Source organism: Carya illinoinensis, chromosome 11 (genome assembly GCF_018687715.1).
Source record: "Carya illinoinensis cultivar Pawnee chromosome 11, C.illinoinensisPawnee_v1, whole genome shotgun sequence".
NCBI lineage: Eukaryota > Viridiplantae > Streptophyta > Magnoliopsida > Fagales > Juglandaceae > Carya > Carya illinoinensis.
Genome location: NC_056762.1, coordinates 2,003,085 through 2,023,743, shown reverse-complemented (window position 1 = coordinate 2,023,743; position 20,659 = coordinate 2,003,085). Strand labels below are relative to the sequence as shown.

At 34.0% G+C, this 20,659-nt stretch overlaps 2 protein-coding genes across 2 annotated transcripts; both read left to right on the top strand.

Annotated features, from left to right (window-relative positions):
- Positions 1-12,019: 12,019 nt before the first annotated feature.
- On the top strand, positions 12,020-16,600 carry LOC122282827 (autophagy-related protein 16). Its single transcript, XM_043094870.1, has 5 exons — positions 12,020-12,180; positions 12,440-12,566; positions 14,431-14,612; positions 14,867-15,062; positions 15,398-16,600. Coding segments are annotated over exons 1-5 (1,530 nt in total). The 5' UTR covers positions 12,020-12,178; the 3' UTR covers positions 16,421-16,600.
- A 1,730-nt stretch (positions 16,601-18,330) lies between these two features.
- Positions 18,331-20,224, top strand: LOC122282830 (vignain-like). Its single transcript, XM_043094875.1, has 4 exons — positions 18,331-18,932; positions 19,241-19,476; positions 19,552-19,692; positions 19,786-20,224. The coding sequence occupies exons 1-4, from the start codon at positions 18,494-18,496 to the stop codon at positions 20,050-20,052; spliced, it is 1,083 nt and encodes a 360-aa protein (XP_042950809.1). The 5' UTR covers positions 18,331-18,493; the 3' UTR covers positions 20,053-20,224.
- The last annotated feature ends 435 nt before the right edge of the window (positions 20,225-20,659 follow it).

Sequence of the window (20,659 nt, the reverse complement as noted above, 5' to 3'; positions counted from 1 at the left end):
ACTTAGCATACAACATAGCATAATTGACATGACTTAAATTGAAACATGAACTGAACTTGACTTGACATGAACTTGATCTGAAACTTGACTTAGCATGAAAAATACATACTCCACAGTTGTTGTGGCCCCATGTATTCTACACAAACTTGACTTAACATGAAAAATACATATTCCACAGTTGTTGTGGCCCCATGTATTCTATGTGTAAATACATACTCTACAGTTGTTGTGGCCCCATGTATTCTACACATCACAATGCAGTTAAATACATACTCCACAGTTGTTGTGGCCCCATGTATCCTACATAAACTTGACTTAACATGAAAAATACATACTCCACAGTTGTTATGGCCCCATGTATTCTATGTGTAAATACATACTCCACAGTTGTTGTGGCCCCATGTATTCTACACATCACAATGCAGTTAAATACATACTCCACAGTTGTTGTGGCCCCATGTATCCTACATAAACTTGACTTAACATGAAAAATACATACTCCACAGTTGTTGTGGCCCCATGTATTCTACGTGTAAATACATACTCCACAGTTGTTGTGGCCCCATGTATTCTACACATCACAATTGTAGTTAAATACATACTCCACTGTTGTTGTGGCCCCATGTATTCTACACAAAGTGAATGTACTCATGATGAAACGTGACTGGAATACGAAATGACTGAAACCCTGACGTAACATAACGTGACTTGAACATAACTTGAAATACATGACCAATTTGAGATAGAAACATTTCGTAACATGGCGTAACATATAACAGACAACATATTTAACATGACATACTTGTAATGTATAGTAATACATGACAGAATATATTATGTAACAGATAAAAATTTATGACAGAATAAATTCTGTATAATAGACAATTACGTGATAACTTGGCATGGCATGACATATATGATAACATACATACATACACCGTATTTCTTTTACTTAGCACACATACACAGTAGACTGCTAGTAAGTTAAAAGCTAACTTACCTCGATTTTCGCGTTTCTTATAAAACCTTAAGCGCGATCATGAGGAACTGTAATTAGTGATTCTAAAAGTTAGCACTAAATCACTAATAAATTGAAATATGGAAAATACTAACTTAAAAAGTAAAATTTCTATTTTACTCTCTGCATGTAGGAAATTGACCGTTTTACCCATAACTTAAGGATTTTGCATACTAACTCCAAAAGTTTCCAAAATTTACATTCCTCATGTAAATTTTGTCATAAACTTAAATATCAACTCAGAAAAATTTAAAACAAAACACAACTATGGAAAACATACTATAGCCAAAAAATCCATAGGCCATTTCCCTTGATTTTTGTTGCAATTCCTTCCAACTTCAAAACTCATGCTTAAATCAAAATTTTGCAACAAACATCTTCCAATCCTAAGTTCAAAACCATACTTAAAACATCCATTTAGAAAAAGCTAATAATTAACACCAAACTTTTTTTTGTAAAAAGATCCAAGCACTTGAATCACAAGTTTTGACCTTAAATCAAAACATCTCGAAGAATTTCAAAAATCAAATCTTACTTCTAACATATTCATAATATCATCCTAACATCAACCATGCTTTAAATCATCAAACTAAAGTCACCAAAATCACAAAATAACATTTGGAGTTTTTGGTTTTACACTTAGTCCAAAAACAGAAACTTTTTCCCCAACTAGTTTTGATAAATCTCTTGATCTATGACTTATAAATATATGATCTTCAAACCAAACCATCACATGGTTTAAAAAGATGTCCTAAAACATATACAAGCTTCTAATTCAAGATCACATGGTTAGAAATTAACCAAAACATAAATTTAGCCAAGAATATCCACACTTTGGCTTATCTGAATATCTCTTTGCATAAAATTTCATATTTTTGAAACTAACATCAAATATCTTCAAAATAATAATATAACATGTATATAAGATGTTTAGGATCCTCCAATAAAATTATCAAAGTCATTAGAATAGGTTTAGACCACCAAAGAGTTAAACTTTCTCAAAACAGAAACTGTTTTTCCTCTTCCAGTTTCTAAGTTTCTAAATCTAAGAAAATCTTTCATCAAAACCTTTAATCATGCAAAAATCCTCAACCAATAGTCATATATACATGTTAACAATACTCCATAAAAATTTTGGACTAATATCTATCCATTAGCTTGGTCAAAAACTCCAAACTATAACATACTCTCCAGATTCACGCCCAGAATGACCTTTCTATGGTTAAAAATACTTTTTACTGACCAAATGATCATGGAATGATACGAAAAATACATCTACGGAAACTAGACTCAAAGAGGAACAACTTATATGAAGGAGACTTTATGATAAAACACTTACAAAAGCTTCGAAATGGGTGTACAAAAGAACTCCTAAAAGCTGTCCGAGAGAGAGTATTTGGTATTCTTTCAATGGAAAGCATAAATGAAGATAATTTCGTGGGGAGGGGTGGCTGGAGATACTTGTGGATAAGATATGGAAGAGATGAGGCTGGAGTGAGAGTTAAGTGTAGGACTCTCTTACCCGAAGTGAGAGTTAAGTGTAGGACTCTCTTACCGGAGTGAGAGTGGAGTGTAGGACTCTCTTACCTAATAATATCTACAAAAATCAACTCAAGATATTTTTACCCAAAAATATCCACGAAATTAGCTTAAAATATTTTCTAAATGTGGAGTAGACTTGGAAGAGTAAGGTGGTTAAAATCTTTCCATATGTATTTTAAATCTATGTTCTTAAGATATTTTCCAAATGTGTATTTTGTTTAGGTGTCATGATCTCACACCTTGATTTCCTTCACAATTCCATCTAATGGTTTCTCTTTGTACTAAGTATCTAATACTATTTATTATGTGTGGTTAAGATCTTGCCAAGTATCCAAATAAAATTTCGCTAACCTAATTTGGATATTTCACACTGTGATTTTGAAAACATAGCGTTTAGTACGTTTACCGAGATTACTATTCACTCCAAAAATAAACGTAATAAACTTAGTACTGAAAAATCTTAAATATTCAATTAAGCCTAGTGGTGTAGACTATAATGTATTCTGACACTTCTAACTATCTCAAATAATTAAAATCGCATTTCTGGCACCATAGTGAGTGATAACACTAACTATGTTGACAGGCTAAAACCTATGCGATTAGTCGATTCATGTAAAAAAAGATTCTTAAGGTCAAAAGAAATTCCACAATTGAATTTCTAGCGGGCTGTTACAATCTCCCCTCCTAAAAAAAGATTTCGTCCTCGAAATCGAAGTAAGTAAGAAATAGCAATTTAATGAGGAGGTGTTGCTTACCAACCTACTGTCTATCCCGTATATATTTGCCTTTGAGATTATGTCATTCCTTAACTCTCTTACTTTAATCAACAATTAGATTATACTTCTTTGCACAAGGTTGGTCAAGTTGTAACGACATACTCTCCAAACCTAAAACTTTAAGTAAATAATCTTCCGAAACTCTTCTTTAGAAAAACATAGGTGATATACTTTAAATGTTCTTGTAAATACCATAGTTAGTAGAGAATTCATTAAAATTAAGCCGTTATCCTCTCTCTCTCTCTATGTTTTTTTTTTTTTTTTAATTCGGTGGCCCTCTGTTTTAGACCAGACAACTCTAATCCGCATGATTTTTATAGGTCTTCTGTAGTTGTCAGGCGCCGCATAGCTACGACACTACTTTGTTCTTCTGTAATTGTCAGGCACCGCAACTATGATACTACATTGCTCTTGTCTCTTGTAGAGAAATGATTCACGAGAGATGATTCGTCATAATTTTCTCTATAAAAGAATTATTCAGTTCATATTCTTTCTCATCTCATCTTCTTCACACAAATCTCAGTAAGTTAACAAAAAAACTTCCACACAAGCTAATGATGCATGGATGACAGTAAAAGCATAAATACATAATCAAATTCATAAGTAATTAAAGCATAACTTGGCGTAAAACATAGAAAAATTGACATAACTTAAATTGAAACATGAATTGAACTTGACTTGACATGAACTTGATCTGAAATTTGACTTAGCATGAACTTGCTCTGAAACTTGAATTAACATGAACATGATATGAAACTTAACTTATCATGAACTTGTTCTGAAACTTGACTTAACATAAACGTGATTTGAAACTTGACTTATCATGAACTTATTCTGAAACTTGACTTAACATGAAAAATACATACTCCACAGTTGTTGTGGCCCCATGTATTCTATGTGTAAATACATACTCCACAGTTGTTGTGGCCCCATGTATTCTACACAAACTTGACTTAACATGAAAAATACATACTCCACAGTTGTTGTGGCCCCATGTATTTTACGTGTAAATACATACTCCACAGTTGTTGTGGCCCCATGTATTCTACGGAAACTTATTCTTTAACTACTTAAATACGTACTCCACAGTTGTTGTGGCCCCATGTATTTTACGTGTCACAATTGTCGTGTCTCACGTAGTGTATACGCTACAATTGTTGTGACTCCATACATAAGTAATCAAGATGAAACGTGACTGGAATACAAAATGACTGAAACTCTGACATAACATAACGTGACTTGAACATAACTTGAAATACATGACCAACTTGAGATAGAAACATTTCGTAATATGGCATAACATATAATAGACAACATATTTAACATGGCATACTTGCAACAGTGAATATTACATGACTTGACATACATGTAATAGATGGCATACTTAGCATGACGTACTTGTAAGGTACAGTAATACATGACAGAATATATTATGTAACAGATAAAAATTGATGATAGAATAAATTCTGTATAATAGACAATTACGTGATAACTTGGCATGGCATGACATATATGATAACACACATACATACACTGTAGTTCCTTTACTTAGCACACATACACAGTAGACTGCTAGTAAGTTAAAAGCTAACTTACCTCGATCTCCGCGTTTCTTATAAAACTTTAAGCGCGATCACGAGGAACTGTAATTAGTGATTCTAAAAGTTAGCACTAAATCACTAATAAATTGAAATATAGAAAATACTAACTTAAAGAGTAAAATTTCTATTTTACTCTCTGCATGTAAAAAAATGATCGTTTTACCCATAACTTAAGGATTTTGCATACTAACTCCAAAAGTCACCAAAATTTACATGTCTCATGTAAATTTTATCCTCAACTCAAATATCAATTTAGAAAAATTTAAAACTAATCACAACTATTAAAACTCCATAGGGCCGAAATTTCCATATGCTATTTCCATTGATTTTTGTTTCCAACTTGTTTTGATCAACCTTTTGATCTATGACTTATAAATATGTGATCTTCAAACCAAATCATCACATGATTTAAAAAGATGTCCTAAAACATATATAAGCTTCTAATTCAAGATCACATGGTTAAAAATTAACCAAAACATAAATTTAGCCAATGACATCCACGCTTTGGCTTATTTGAATATCTCTTTGCATAAAATTTCATATCTTTGAAACTAATATCAAATATCTTCAAAATAATAATATAACATGTATATAAGATGCTTAGGATCCTCCAATAAAATTATCAAAGTCGTTGGAATAGCTTTTGACCACCAAAGAATTAAACTTTCTCAAAACAAAAACTGTTTTTCTTCTTCCAGTTTCTAAGTTTCTAAATCTAAGAAAATATTTCATCAAGACCTTTAATCATGTAAAAATCCTCAACCAATAGTCATATATACATGTTAACAATACTCCATAAAAATTTCAGACCAATATCTATCCATTAGCTTGGTCAAAAACTCCAAACTATAACATATTCTCCAGTTTATCTTCCAGAATGACCTTTCTATAGTTTACATAATATTTGACTGACCAAATGATCTTCAAATGGGACAAATAAGATATCCACATAAACTATACTAAAAAAGGAATAACTTATATGAAGGAGACTTTATGATAAAATACTTACAAAAGCTTCGAAATGGGTATGCAAAAGAACTCCTAAAAGCTATCCGAGAGAGAATGTTTGATATTCTTTTAATGGAAAGTATAAATAAAAATAATTTCGTGGGGAGAGGTGGCTGGAGATACTTATGGATGAGATATGGAAGAGATGAGGCTGGAGTAAGAGTTAAGTGTAGGACTCTCTTACCTGAAGTGAGAGTTAAGTGTAGGACTCTCTTACTTAGAGTGAGAGTGGAGTGTAGGACTCTCTTACCTAATAATATCTACAAAAATCAATTCAATATATTTTTACCCAATAATATCCACGAAATTAGCTTAAAATATTTTTATCTAATAATATCCACAAAATTAGGTTAAAATATTTTTATCCAATAGTATCTACAGTTTTGAACAGACGTTTTGTCCGAAAATATAAAAAAAATGTTATTGCGCCATAAGACCTTAAATAACCCTCCGAGTCTAATGGCACAAACCATAATATATTTTGACACTTCTAACTATCTCCAATAATCAAAAACACACTTCTGATACCATAGTAAATAATAACACTAACTATGTAGTTAGACAAAAACCTATACGATTAATGGATTCGTGAAAACTTATGGGGTCTTCACGAGGTTCCTAAAGTTAATAGAAATTTCACAATTGAATTTCTAGCGGGCTGTTACATGTCCACTAGCTTGCCTGCATGAAGCGGCCGAATTTCCAACATGGCCCCATGCGAGAGCGAGTGGTTGGGCGGTGTGAGCCACATATGAGGGCCCACCCAATGGGCCTAGTAGGCGACTGCTTTAGCCTTTGTCAAATCAAGATCACCTCACAAAAGTGCACCTCTATAAAAGTGTCATATGTCTTCACAAAATTGAGGGTCTAATTTGGATGTTGGGAATGAAGTTGGGTAAACAGTTAGAAATAGAATGAAAATCACATGTTTAATTTGTATATCTTTAGTGGTGTCATGTGATCTATTAAATCTATTTTATAATAAAATTAATTTTACAATTTAATATATCATATCAAATCACGTTATTTTATAAGTTTATTTTTATAAACTATGTTTTTAGAAAAAAAAAAAAAAAGAACGATTGAACCAAATGGTTTGGCCTGGACCAGACCTGACCGATAAGGGGTTTGGTCAGCTTCAGTTCTTACCCCTTGCAAAAATTAGTAATCGGTTCGATCTCGGGGTGTGGTTTTATTGAACTGGACCGAACTGAAACAAACCAAAGCACTTACATATAAAATTTTTAAATATTTATATTTATATATAATATTATTTTATATAATAGTTGTATAAATTAATTATATAATTTTCATCTAATCTATCACCATTGACCATATAAAATATAAAATAATATATGCTATCAATTAACTAATATATCTTATGATAATATATATTATTATATATAAATACATACTCTACTATTTATACTAAATTAAAATAATTAGGTCATTTGTTTTAGATACCTAAGTTGCAAGTCAGCATGAATAATCTATGGACAATTAAATTATCTAATATTCATTAACTATATATAAAATGTTAGAATTTTAATGTAGGCCATTATGAATGTAAAGTACTAAGTTAGTAACTATTAACATCATATATATAATTATAATTAATTATTTTTTTAATGATTTAGTTACCTAATCCACATTAAAGAGTTCATTTAATTTTGATTTTACTAATTTAATTAATTTTTTATATTAATTTATCTACCAAAAAAAGAAAAAAGGAAAAAAATATTCTTAAATCATATGGACTAAATTAGACCAATTATAACAATAGCTAATAGTTTGGTCCTGTCCTTAAGGGTAGGGTTGGACTCCAACTCTAATGGAGTTGGAATGCCCAACTTCGACCTTCAACTCTAATCAAAGTTAGAGATTAGGTTGAGCTCGACTTCAACTCTGATTGAAGTTGCCAGAGTCAAAGTTGCAACGTTGAAGCCATATAGAGAAATCAACTGCAGGAAAAAAAATAATACCCACGAAATTATACGCACAAATAAAGCTATAGAGAATAAGTGGCAGTGAAACACTTGAGTTAAAGATGACCTGGCCTTACGCTGAATCAGAACATTGGAGTTGAAGATAGCTAGTTCTCCAGGACGCATGCAGCATACAAAATAAGTAAAATCTTTGAAATAAAGATATAAACTAAATTTACCAATTCTCAAAGATATAAACTCACACGTAGCAGCAGAGGGTAGAGATAAAACAGAGAAAATGTGTATCAAAAGGAGTGGGGGCTCGAGACTCTTTATTTGCAAAATACTCTTTCAATCTTTAGGCCACTCGTATGGCTAGCGCTTACATCAAAGTCGAAGTCGGAATGGAAGTCAACTGGGTTTGAAGTTTGCGGAAGTTTTGCACACCCTTACCTAGAGATAATCAGCCCAATCTGGTTCGAAAAGAAGGTGGATCAAAATTCTTAATCCATGACACCTCCCAAACCGACTAGACTAGATGGATTATACTCCTTAAGAGCATTGGCAATGGCCTACCCTAATGCCAATGCATGGATTTTTCATGCATGCAAAAGTTTCATCTTGGTATATAGCCATGGTCTGTGTTAAGGAAGGCCATGATTTTCAAGCTTTGATGCTTGTCAAAGTTGGGTGTTTTATGTTCCTTTTCATTTGTTTGTGGCAGCAGATTTAAATACATGGGCTATTCCATTTAAAGATAGCTTTTGGTGCTCTCATTTCCTGGGCAATTTTTCATTTTTTTTTTTAAATTTTTGTGGAAATATTTGCTGTTTAGCAATGGGTTTCCTTCCAACATTGGTTGCTTTGTTATGAAGCTACCATATTTGGATGATTAAGTGGTTCTTCTTGTTGTTAGCCTTGTTACTTTATTGGGTGGGACTCGTATTAGTAATAGTGTATGAAATTTATTTTTGACTATGACTAGGAGAAAAATGAATGCATCAAGTGTAAGCCAAGTTTCTTTTTCATTCCCACATTCATTTTTTTGGACAATTTGCATTGGTTTTGTATGGCTTGGTGCTCATTGAGATAAAATGAAGTCGATGCATTTGGTTCCTTTCAATGGATAACATGTTTACTAATTTGCGTAGAAGCCTATCCATGATCTGCTACTTTTACTTATCTAACATAAATGCCAATGCATGAGTGGTACTTATAAGTCATCTCCTAAGGCCCATTTATATGTATTTATTCCACATTGTGTAGCATAACTATTATTTCCTTGTTAATTACTTTTGGGGGATATTAATTTCATTTGTCCATGTTGAATTTCTTTAATCCACTCACTTGTTCTTGATGTTATGTTGAATTGGTCGTCTCAAATTATTCACATGAAAGAGTTCATTACATTCTATAGATAATCTGAGGAGGCAGCACATAATGTTGATGAATTGGCATTGTGGGTGCAAAAAGAATAGGGAGACTAGTGATTACCTGTTTCTTCACTGTGAAGTGGCTAGGGTCTTGGGGATAGCAATTGTGATGTAGAAATATGTGACATGAGTTTTCGGTCTTAAAATGACTTAAATTTCCAACTTATTTTGAGAAATTAATGATCACATTATGAGTAATTTCGACAGTTTTAAGAGTGTAAGTAGATGAGTTCAATGTAATCTTGCAATAGAAGAACATATCTATTATGTCCCTTTTGAATATTTTTTTTTATATGTTTTATTCTTTATCAACATTTTCTTTGTGTCTAGATTGTGCTTCCATTTTGAGTATCCAAGAAAGGACAAATTCTTTGATGTTTATGCAAAAAGAATAGCTTCTCACTGCTTATGCCGGTGCTAGTTATGGAGGTTTTATTTGTTCTAAATCTTGTGTGACTACAAGATGCATAATTACTAGATGCATTGATGAGTGTGCAAAAATGTACTCTAAATATTTTATTATTTGATTAAAATGCTAAAATGTGAATAGAAATCATAGGAATTAATGTTCATTCTTGAATTCAGTTTCTATTTACGTTGGAATACTCCTAAACAATTTTTTTTTTATGTTTAATTTCAGAGTTTATAAAAGAGAAAGTAAAGTCCAGTCAAATTCAAATGAGGAAATTCATGGGACTTGAGATCAATTTGGATAAAAAAAAAAAGAAAAAGAAAAAAATACAAAAGGAAAATGCAAGAAGTCCAAATCTGAAATTTGCTGGGAGACAGTCTGGACATACTTTAGTATTTTGATCATAACTTTTTACTCACATACCAGATTGATACAATTCTTGATTCATTATAAAGATATCTTAAAGGCCTATAAGTTTATTTCTAATAAAGATTTTCAAATTCAAACTCCTGAAGGGCATACGTGGCTGCCAAGATGAGTCCTAAAATTTAGGTATTCTTTTATGCGAAAATTAAGAAGACATTAAGGTTTCTTTCCTACCCTATATAAGCATATCATTAGCACAAAATAGGGAAGAGAAGAGACACAAGAGGCAAATTTGAGGAGAGGAAAAAATCACTTCCATAGCTGCCGTTTGCTTCATTTTTCTCTAGAGATTCTTGTTGTCTAGTATATTTATGAGTAACTAAATTCTCAAGTAGGGCTAGGGATGAATTTGCACATTAGATAGTATTTTTAATTTATGTATTTGATCTTCAATTACTAAAACTCTTTTATTTTATCATTCTCAATTCATCGTTGATATTTTCTTCTCCGAATAATTATAGAATTTATTTTGTTTATGAATTCAGTCATACTTTTTCTATTGAATGGATTGGTTCTTTAATTATGTTTGGACCAATTATTTATCTATATTGATTTAGTTCTTTACTGCAATATCACTCCCTGAGTATATTATTGTCGTTGGATTTTCTCAATAAGGATAGTAATTTATGTATTTTAAAAAAGGTGAATGATTTTTTCAAAGGATTACATTTGATTTAATTTTGTTTTATAAATCTATGCATTCCGATTGAAAATTTCGGGAATTGAGTTCCTAATTAAGTTATCCAATGAATTAAGAATAATTAAAATACCGGATTTGTGTAAGGGATTCTCGACATTCTATTGTTCGTCAAATTTGAGTACTTTTCCATTAATCACTCTTCACTTCAATTTACATTTAAAATTAATTTTTATTCTTTATTAATCATTTGATATTTTTCTTTAGTTTTTTTGTTCTTTCTGTTATTCTTTTAAATTGTCTCCCTATAAAATCATCCCAAAACTATGCTACAACTACTGTATTATTCTTTGAGCGTAATCATGCATAATTAGCGTATAGAGATTTTATAAAAATTTATTGAAAAAATTACTAAAATATATAATATTATATTATTATTTTAAATTTAAGATGGTTAGTACAACGTGAATCACCATTTCCAAAAGTTTGGCTATAGGTAAAATCTCAAATTCTAATCATAATTTAGGCTGCGTTTAGATGTTAAACTGAGTTAAGTTAAAATAAATTTTTTATGAATAATAGTAAGTTGGGTTAATGGAATGAGTTATGTGAGATCTATTTAAAATGAATTTAAATGTATTTAGATATTAAGATGAGTTTAGTATTATTTATAAAAAAATTAAAAAATATTGTAGGCCCTACTTATAAAGATGTATTGAGTTGAAAAAAATTGTGAATTTCACTTATAAAAAAATTTTGAATTGAGATAAGTTTAATAATTTAAATTTTAAATATTTAATTTAATTTAAAATTAAATGAAATCTAATTGAATTCAACAAACAAACGAGAACTACGACTCTAAGCCATTACCGATGATATATGACGGCCAAGCGAGCCAGAAAAGAGGGCCGTCAGAGTTGAGTCAGTCCTACTCGGAACATGTTGCAATTTGAAAGCAAAAAATGATTTTTTTTTTTATTTTTTATTTTTAATATATCTGAAGGACGCTGCTACACTCACCGTTGGTGGCTCCCGCTGGAGCCACCGTTAAGCAAAAAAAAATTTTTGTTTTTTTTATTTTTTTTTTCAAATCATTTTTTAATAGTTTTAAACATTTTAAAAAAATATAAAAAATTATAATAATATTAAAAAAAATTTTCTTAATCATTAAGAAAAAGAAAAAATTAAAAAAAAAAAATTTTTGGGCCAGCGGTGGCCCCCAGCGGGAGCCACCAGCGGTGGCCATAGTGTTTTCCATATCTGAAATGGTCTAACGTCCACGGAACACTCTGTGTCTCTCTTTCCCCGAGACAGTAAGTACTCCTTGAAGAACACGACAGCTCCTCCTCCCCAAACCCTAATACAATCGGTAGCTCAGATACCTTCCAATTTGATCAATTATGTAAGTACACATTGTAACTTATATTCAAACGAAACTCTTATTTGTTTTTGTTTCGTTTTTTGTTAATATTTTGTTTGGTTCTATGAAAACACAAGGAAAAATATATATACATATATATATGAGAAAATTTAGGAAAAGAAAATTTACCGTCTTTTCGATACAAAATCACCTCTCAATTCCACTCATATTGAACATATTGAATGGAGTTCTCCGTTCGTTTTCCGATGGTAGAGGGAATGACGGTGTTGAATCTTCCCAGGTCACAGGACCAGATAGCGAGGGAGGCGATAAAGCACGCTTTGAAGTCTCTACGGAAGCGGCATTTGCTCGAAGAAGGTGCTCATTCTCCGGCTTTCATCGCTCTTTCCAGACCAATCGTCTCTCAGGTTCTCTCTCTCTCTCTCTCTCTCTCTCTCTCTCTCTCTCTCTCGGGGGTCCCGATCCCCTTTCAAAATTGAAGATTTTTATTTTTCAATTTATTCTGCTGGTGAACTTGCAAGTCATTAGCAAAATGAGTTTACTGTTCGTTGGACAGCAAATTAATTGAAAACTGGCAGTATATATGAATTTTCTAGACATAAATTAGGCGAAATAAAGCTGAATTTTTTTATAAGTTCGATAGGTTTTATTGGATTAAAAAAAGGTGCTACTCCAATACACAAGAAGTATACAAGATATGCATCTAAATAGAGAAAGAGAATAGACCTTGAAAGTCTTGAAAACTAGAAGGTGTTCAAAAATAAAGTCTTGAATGCCTGCACTGACTTCTCACAACCTACATAGGTAAGGTAGACATCTTACAACCAAGGATACACGGCAAACTGATGGCATTCTCTACACTACTAACTGCGAGCAATTCCAAATTCGCCAAATTAACCTTTAAAGGAAAATTGCTTCAAAACATAGAAATAAAAACCGTAGCTGGTGAAGGGGATAAGAGTTTGCCTCAGAAAATATTAAAACAAACAAAATATAGGTAACACTAATTTCCTTTTCCATTTCCTGCACTCACAGAGAAGCCTAATAGCAGACTCCCATTTGATGCAGTAGTTCATCCTGCTCAGCGCCTCCAATTCCATAACTAAAACAAAAGGCAGAGGTGATGGGTGTCCCCCTCTCATTATCCTCGAGTGCTTATCAAAAATCCACCTAGGATTACCATTCACCAACACATAAAAATGCACCAAGGAAATACAAGGTACTATCCAATTATGCTGTTTCTCCCTAGAGCCACATTTCAACTACAAATCAAGTAGGAAACCCCATTTCACGTGATCATAGGCCTTTTATATAGCCAATTTGCAAAGTAAACTAGGTATCACAATGTCACATTTTGGTGGGGCCCACATCTTTATAAAAAAGTGCTGCTATAAGTGTGAAAAACTCACTTTTTTTTTTGTGGGGTCCACTTTTTTATAAAATGCTTGCACAAGGCTTGTGCATTTGGGGCTTGCCCCTAGCATTACTCTTACAACATTCCAGCAAGCTTGAAAAAATTCATGTAGTAACCATTCGGACCCAGTACCTTGTTAGGCCAGCAAAATTCATCCTGTAGAAGACGTCTTGGACCAATTTGGACGTAAACCCCTAGCAAAGGCTCAAGTGAAGTGTTATTCAGTATTTTGAAAAGAACATGCAATGACATTGACAAGTATAAAGTTTATCAATCACCCTTCTGCCGCCAGGAGCAAAATACCACCCTAAGTGCTTCGATTCCAAAGAACACCAATCTACATACTGGCTGCTCCACAAATTATATGTAATACTTTGTGGCATACGTTTCTTCCTTGTTTGTTGGAGACAATTGATATTGACATTCTGTTCTCTAAGTAAATTCCCAATCCTATGGTGCTTATCCTCTTCATTCATGCCCATTGCATTCCAAGATAACAATTTGAGCTTCATGAAGAAACTGAAGAGCTCTTCCCCTTAACTTTGCCTCTGTGGAGCTACCATATCTGAGTGATAATTAATAGAGCAGGTCAGCCTTTTTACCTCTCTAAAAGCCCTATTATCTGATTTAGGACTAGAGGTTCTGTCTTTTGGGCTCCTACTAGCTTCAATGGCTGCAAACAACACTGAATTCCTCTTCAAACCTTTCCCATGAAATTCCAACGAAGTGGCTACAAGCAACACCATGAGTTCGTCTTCAAACCCTTTGATACAGTCCTAATTTTTGAGCCATTTGCAATGTTCGTTTTAATAATTCTGAATACTTCGAATTGAGATTTCTTGTGCATGATGTTTAAGGGCTCAGAATGGAAAGAGAAAGCAGAAAATCTGGAGTTGGAACTCCAGCAATGTTACAAAGCTCAATCTCGGTTGTCCGAGCAACTTGTGGTCGAAGTAGCTGAATCCCGGGCTTCAAAAGCCTCACTTCAAGAGAAAGAAGCAGCTGTCTCAAATCTCCAGGCAGAGTTGACTCAAACAAGGTTACCTTCTACTCATTTTTTGACACTTTTGAACCCTCCACACCCCTTCCAAAAAAAAAAAAAAAAAAACAAATAAACCACTAGACCAATACTCTTGAGACTTTCACGGTGTTGGGTGAATGGATAATTCCAACTCCTAGGTGTTGCTCTTGTATATAACCCATGTAATTGGGCTTTTGCCTATTCCTAAAATCAATAAAATCTTATTTACCGATAAAAAAATTGGATGATTCCAACTTAGTTACATGCTGCAGGGATGAATGTTTTCAATTGAAGGCAGACTTGGAAGAAAAGATAAAAGCTTTAGAATTGCTTATATGTGAGAACCATCAACTCAAAGCTCAACTGGAAGAGATGACTATTAAAGCTAAGAATGCTGAGGCTGAAAATAAGATGTTAGTTGATCGCTGGATGCTGCAGAAGATGCAGGATGCTGAACGGCTCAATGAGGTATTATTGTCATGTTGCAATTTAAAGCATGGAATTGAAATTAGGTACAGTTTAATGGCAATACATAATTGGCTACTAGGGAGGGAGGGAGGGTGGTTAATTGGTGCTGTAATCAATTTTGGTGTCCTCATTATTTTAGTTTGAAATTTGTCAATTTTTTTAGTCTTCTGGTATATGAAGAAATTTTTTTTTTATGAGTAATATATGAATAATTGATGCTATTTGGAGTTCTTTTCCAGTTTCCCATGATTGTAGATGAGTTTAGGATTATTTATTTTCTACCTACTGTACTTACCAAGTAACTTTCCTTGCTTGAATTTATATGATCTTTTTAGGTAAATGCACTTTATGACGAAATGGTTAATCGGCTCAAGGCCAGTGGTTTAGAAAATCTTGCTAGGCAGCAGGTTGATGGTGTTGTTCGCCGAAATGAAGATGGTGCTGAATTCTTTGTGGAGTCAACTGTTCCCTCCCTATGCAAGCAGAGGATACATGCCCATGAAGGTGGTTGTGCCTCCATATTGTTTGAGTACAATTCCTCCAAACTCATTAGTGGAGGACAGGACCGATCAATCAAGATGTGGGACACGAGCACTGGATCATTAAGTCATACTCTTTATGGTTGCCTTGGGTCTGTTCTTGATCTTACCATTACCCATGATAATAGATCTGTCATTGCTGCAAGCAGCTCAAACAACTTATATGTATGGGATGTCAATTCAGGTCGTGTACGCCATACTCTTACTGGTCACACAGATAAAGTTTGTGCTGTAGATGTAAGCAAAATCTCAAGTCGTCATGTTGTCAGTACTGCTTACGATCGTACCATAAAAGTTTGGGACTTGAATAAGGGTTACTGCATCAACACAATCATTTTCCCCAGCAACTGTAATGCTCTTTGCTTCAGCATGGACGGACAAACCATCTGTTCTGGTCATGTTGATGGGAATCTTCGTTTATGGGACATTCACTCAGGAAAGCTACTTAGTGAAGTTGCCGCACATTCACTTGCTGTTACATCTATCTCTTTGTCTCGAAATGGAAATGTAGTATTGACTAGTGGAAGGGACAACTTGCATAATTTGTTTGATATGCGATCGCTAGAAGTTTGTGGCACACTTAGAGCGATAGGAAACAGAGTGGCATCAAATTGGAGCCGATCCTGTATCAGTCCAGATGACAACTATGTAGCTGCTGGATCCGCCGATGGAGCTGTTTATATTTGGTCCATTTCTAAAGCTGATATTGTCAGCACTCTCAGGGAACACACTTCTCCTGTACTGTGTTGTTCATGGAGTGGGCTTGGGAAACCTCTAGCCTCGGCAGACAAGAATGGAATTATTTGTACCTGGTCATGATATGTATAGTGTCAATATGATAAGCGGGGGACATGGAGTCTGGTAAATTGTTAATGCTCAGTGTCAAGATTGGCTGGCTGGCTGGCCAAGTTCTTTTCTCTTTATTTTCATACGATAAATATACACATTGTATACAAGCTAACTAGGTGTTGGGTTGGTGTAGATGTTCATTGTTCTAAACTCGTATCTGTGATTTATTCTCCCACAAGAGAAGAAACGAAAAGAAAACGATCTTCTATAATCTAGTGCATATTGGTTACCAAAATCCAAAATATTTCATCTCATCTTTATCTCAATTTATTATTACAACTTTTTCAAATTTCTATACAAAATATAATAAATAATTTAATTTTTTCAAATCTAAATACAAAATTAATATTAAAAAATTATATTATAATAATATTTTATTATTTACTATTTAAAATATTTCATCTTATTGTATAACCAAACGGGTTTAGAGTTTATGTTTATGTCTGAATTTGACCACTTACTGTAAACCTGTACTTTAGAACCGGCTTCATTTTTCTTCCTCCTTTGCTGTGACAAAAATTGCTACAATTGAGGAAACTAATTTTTTTTTTTTTTTCTCCTAGCTCGTAACCATTCGGCACTGGAATTGAGGTTTATTTTGGATGACATACAGCAACTGCTTGTCTAAATCATCTTTATTTACCAGATATCGGGGCTTGTAGCTTGATAGCTCCTGTAAGGGGATGGATTACAATCGCAAAACACCCATGTTCTTATTTTATTAATCTGTGGGAAATCGTGTCATTTTTTGTCCCTATCAAAGGAAATTGCCATACACTCAAGTTCTGGCAATCGAAGGGCCTTTGTGGCCATCAAGAAACGAATAAAACGTACAATCTCTCTCTCTCTCTCATGTGTGCATGTGTTACGTGTAACTGTAGAAGTGACGGTGCCCAGCACACCACGCTACTGTCCCGCAAGCAATGCCTCAAGACTCTTAAGTGGAATGCTTACAATTTTGCGGTTAGGAGGTGGTGTTATCAGTATTGGTTGCGTTTTCCAATGGAAAAGTTCCGTGAAAGAATATTTGATGGTGTAGGGCCTTGCGATTCTTGCTACATTGGCCAACAGAATTGGATAGACAAAGGCAAGTAATTAACTATGCGACAAAACTCGGAGCTTTCTTCTGTCACTCTTGTATCCATGACTGCAAAACTGTAACTAAAAAGGAAAATTTATCATCGAAATCAAATCTATTTGCAACCTATCGCGTCGTTAACTTGGCATAATTTGATTTGTAAAAAAATTTTAAAAAATCTTACAAATCAAAACTTATCATATAAGCAGGGTGTTGAAGTATACCCTTTAACGTATTTTATATATGATATATGGTGGTGTATGGACTATCTCTTCAGTCTTTGTGAACAGATGCATTCTCATTTGCTTGAGTTTTTTCATTCTTTTCCTTCTTCTTTACGTGTAACCTTGAAGAACTCCATCATCGGTTAAAGTTCAACTGCAATATGGTCGGTCTAAATAATAGGATTACTTAAAGAATTTCTCATTTTTCACTCTGTTTGCTTTTTCACTTTATGACTAATAAATCCGTCAAAACCATTTCAAACCATCTGAATTTCGGTTAAAGATAAGAGCAGCTATAAGGACTTTATTTCCCACTTGCAACAAGTCGTGGCTCAGAGCTATTACAGAAGTAACCAATAACCATACTCGTCCTCTCTCTGTGTAGCACGCATCTTTACGTCATATATTTAACCTCTAATTACCTGAAAAACTATCTCTGTTCCTACTTTTTCTGACACTTACAAAGGCATATATGTGTGAATCAGCTCGTTTTCAAACAAGGCCTTGCTTGCAGATGTAAAACTGACCCACTTATCTGCTTCGTCGTAGTTCTTAAACCCTTTTCTTTCGTTTTTCATTGATTACAGTAATTGTTGATGCCGATAAGTTACATGTAACCTCTCCATTTATGATACATTGTTTCTTTTGTCCACTTCTCAGTCTTTTATTCCGTTTCTCTATATAAATGTCCCAAGGGGTTACATTTTCCCATCTTGTGTTGAATCCTAGCAAATTTTAAAAATGAAGCTCTTTTCGGGTGCTCTCCTGCTTGCTTTGGTTCTTGTGGTTGTTGAGGGTTTTGATTTTCACGAAAAAGATTTGGCTTCTGAAGAAAGTTTATGGGACTTGTATGAGAGGTGGAGGAGCCACCACACGGTGTCCACGAGCCTTGGTGAGAAGCACAAGCGTTTCAATGTGTTCAAGGAAAATGTAATGCATGTTCACAACACCAACAGGATGGAGAAGCCATATAAGCTGAAATTGAACAAGTTTGCAGACATGACTAACCATGAGTTTAGGAGCAATTATGCAGGCTCCAAGGTTAAGCACCACAGGATGTTCAGAGGAGCTCAACATGGGAGTGGGAGCTTTATGTACGACAAGGTAGACAGTGTTCCACCCTCTGTTGATTGGAGGCAGAAAGGTGCTGTGACCGGTGTTAAGGATCAAGGAAGGTGTGGTAAGGAAAATATGTCCATTTGTAACGACTTTACACCAAGTTTTTGCTTCTTTTTCTTGTTTGAACAAATCAATTTGTAAGCCCGCTTATTGACACATAAACACAATACTAATCATGTAGAACACTATTGAGACATCAGCCAATATAAAAATAATAATAATGAGTTTCACAGTAAGTTGTGTGTTTACACATCTCTATTCGTAAATAAAAGAACTATTTCTTGTTTTCATCTGCCAACACTCATTCTTATCACGCACCCACATAACCTAATTTTGCTGTAATATGTAGTTGTTTTCAATGTAATATAGGTAGTTGCTGGGCATTTTCAACCGTGGTGGCGGTGGAGGGTATTAATCAAATCAAGACCAATAAGCTAGTCTCTTTGTCTGAACAAGAGTTGGTAGATTGTGACACTAAACAAAATCAAGGTTGCCATGGAGGGCTAATGGATTATGCTTTTGAGTTCATCAAGCGAAAGGGAGGCATAACCACTGAAACCAATTACCCATACGAAGCAGAAGATCGAACTTGTGATGCTTATAAGGTTTGTATTTTTTGTTGCCCTCAAACTAAATCAAATTTTGTTGATTAATACTTGAGGCCTGTTATCATCTTGCAGGAAAATTATCCAGCAGTGTCAATTGATGGGCATGAGAATGTGCCTGATAATGATGAGGACGCATTACTAAAAGCAGCTGCAAATCAACCTGTCTCCGTGGCCATAGATGCTGGGGGTTCTGATTTCCAATTCTACTCGGAGGTACCTTTGATTAATTACCCAATGTGGCTAAAAGTTCAAAAAACAACTGTAACTGAGTTTTCTCTTTTAATTTTGTTGTGCATGATATTGCAGGGGGTTTTTACAGGACAATGTGGCACAGAGCTAAATCATGGCGTTGCAGTTGTAGGCTATGGAATAACCCTCGATGGAACCAAGTACTGGATAGTGAAGAACTCCTGGGGACCTGAATGGGGAGAGAAGGGTTACATAAGGATGCAGCGCGGCATCTCTGATAAGGAGGGGCTGTGTGGCATAGCAATGGAGGCTTCATATCCCATCAAGAACTCTTCAACTAACCCTGTTGGACCTTCATCTTCTCCTGCTAAAGACGAATTGTAGACAAACATTTCACCATTGACTTCGTCTTTTGCTCAAACTCAGCTAGCTGTTGTTTCTGGTGTTAAAAGTTGCATGTCTCATGGCTTTCATGAACAAATAATGTCTAAGAGATTGGTCCTAATATGTCAAATAAGACAGTCTGAGTAAGTGAAGGCGGAGTGTATATTTCAAACTTTTGTTGCTATCACTCAAAAGGAAAAAAAAAAAAAAACAAAACAAAACAGCCTGTAAAAGTATTATAGTAGAAACAACCATGTTCATCAGCATGTCCACTCAAGAAAATGAGATTTCTTGAGTGGAATATGATGGAAGAAAGAGTAGGAATATGATGAAGGAACCTGATCACAAACACGACTACAAGGCGCATCTTCATTATCATGTTTTCCTGAAAACTGACCAATTTGGTTTAAGCCCTCATCTTATCTTATTGTCCACAACCAAATAAAAAGGCCCATAAATTTCAGAAGGGCCAGTGTGCATTTGGGTATTTACTGGGACCAATCTAAGTTTAGGCTGCTTATATACTATTCATAAAAAGGCCCAAATTGTTTATAAAGTGATCATGACTTGAAATAGTACAATAAGTTATAAATTTTTTTATTATAAA

Excerpts from the sequence above, each read along its gene's own strand:
- LOC122282827 (XM_043094870.1), top strand. Across the intron at positions 12,567-14,430 it reads CCAGACCAATCGTCTCTCAG|GGCTCAGAATGGAAAGAGAA; the intron begins GTTCTCTCTCTC and ends ATGATGTTTAAG. Across the intron at positions 15,063-15,397 it reads ATGCTGAACGGCTCAATGAG|GTAAATGCACTTTATGACGA; the intron begins GTATTATTGTCA and ends TGATCTTTTTAG.
- LOC122282830 (XM_043094875.1), top strand. The coding sequence starts at position 18,494 with ATGAAGCTCTTTTCGGGTGCTCTCCTGCTTGCTTTGGTTCTTGTGGTT. Across the intron at positions 18,933-19,240 it reads TAAGGATCAAGGAAGGTGTG|GTAGTTGCTGGGCATTTTCA; the intron begins GTAAGGAAAATA and ends AATGTAATATAG. Across the intron at positions 19,477-19,551 it reads GAACTTGTGATGCTTATAAG|GAAAATTATCCAGCAGTGTC; the intron begins GTTTGTATTTTT and ends ATCATCTTGCAG.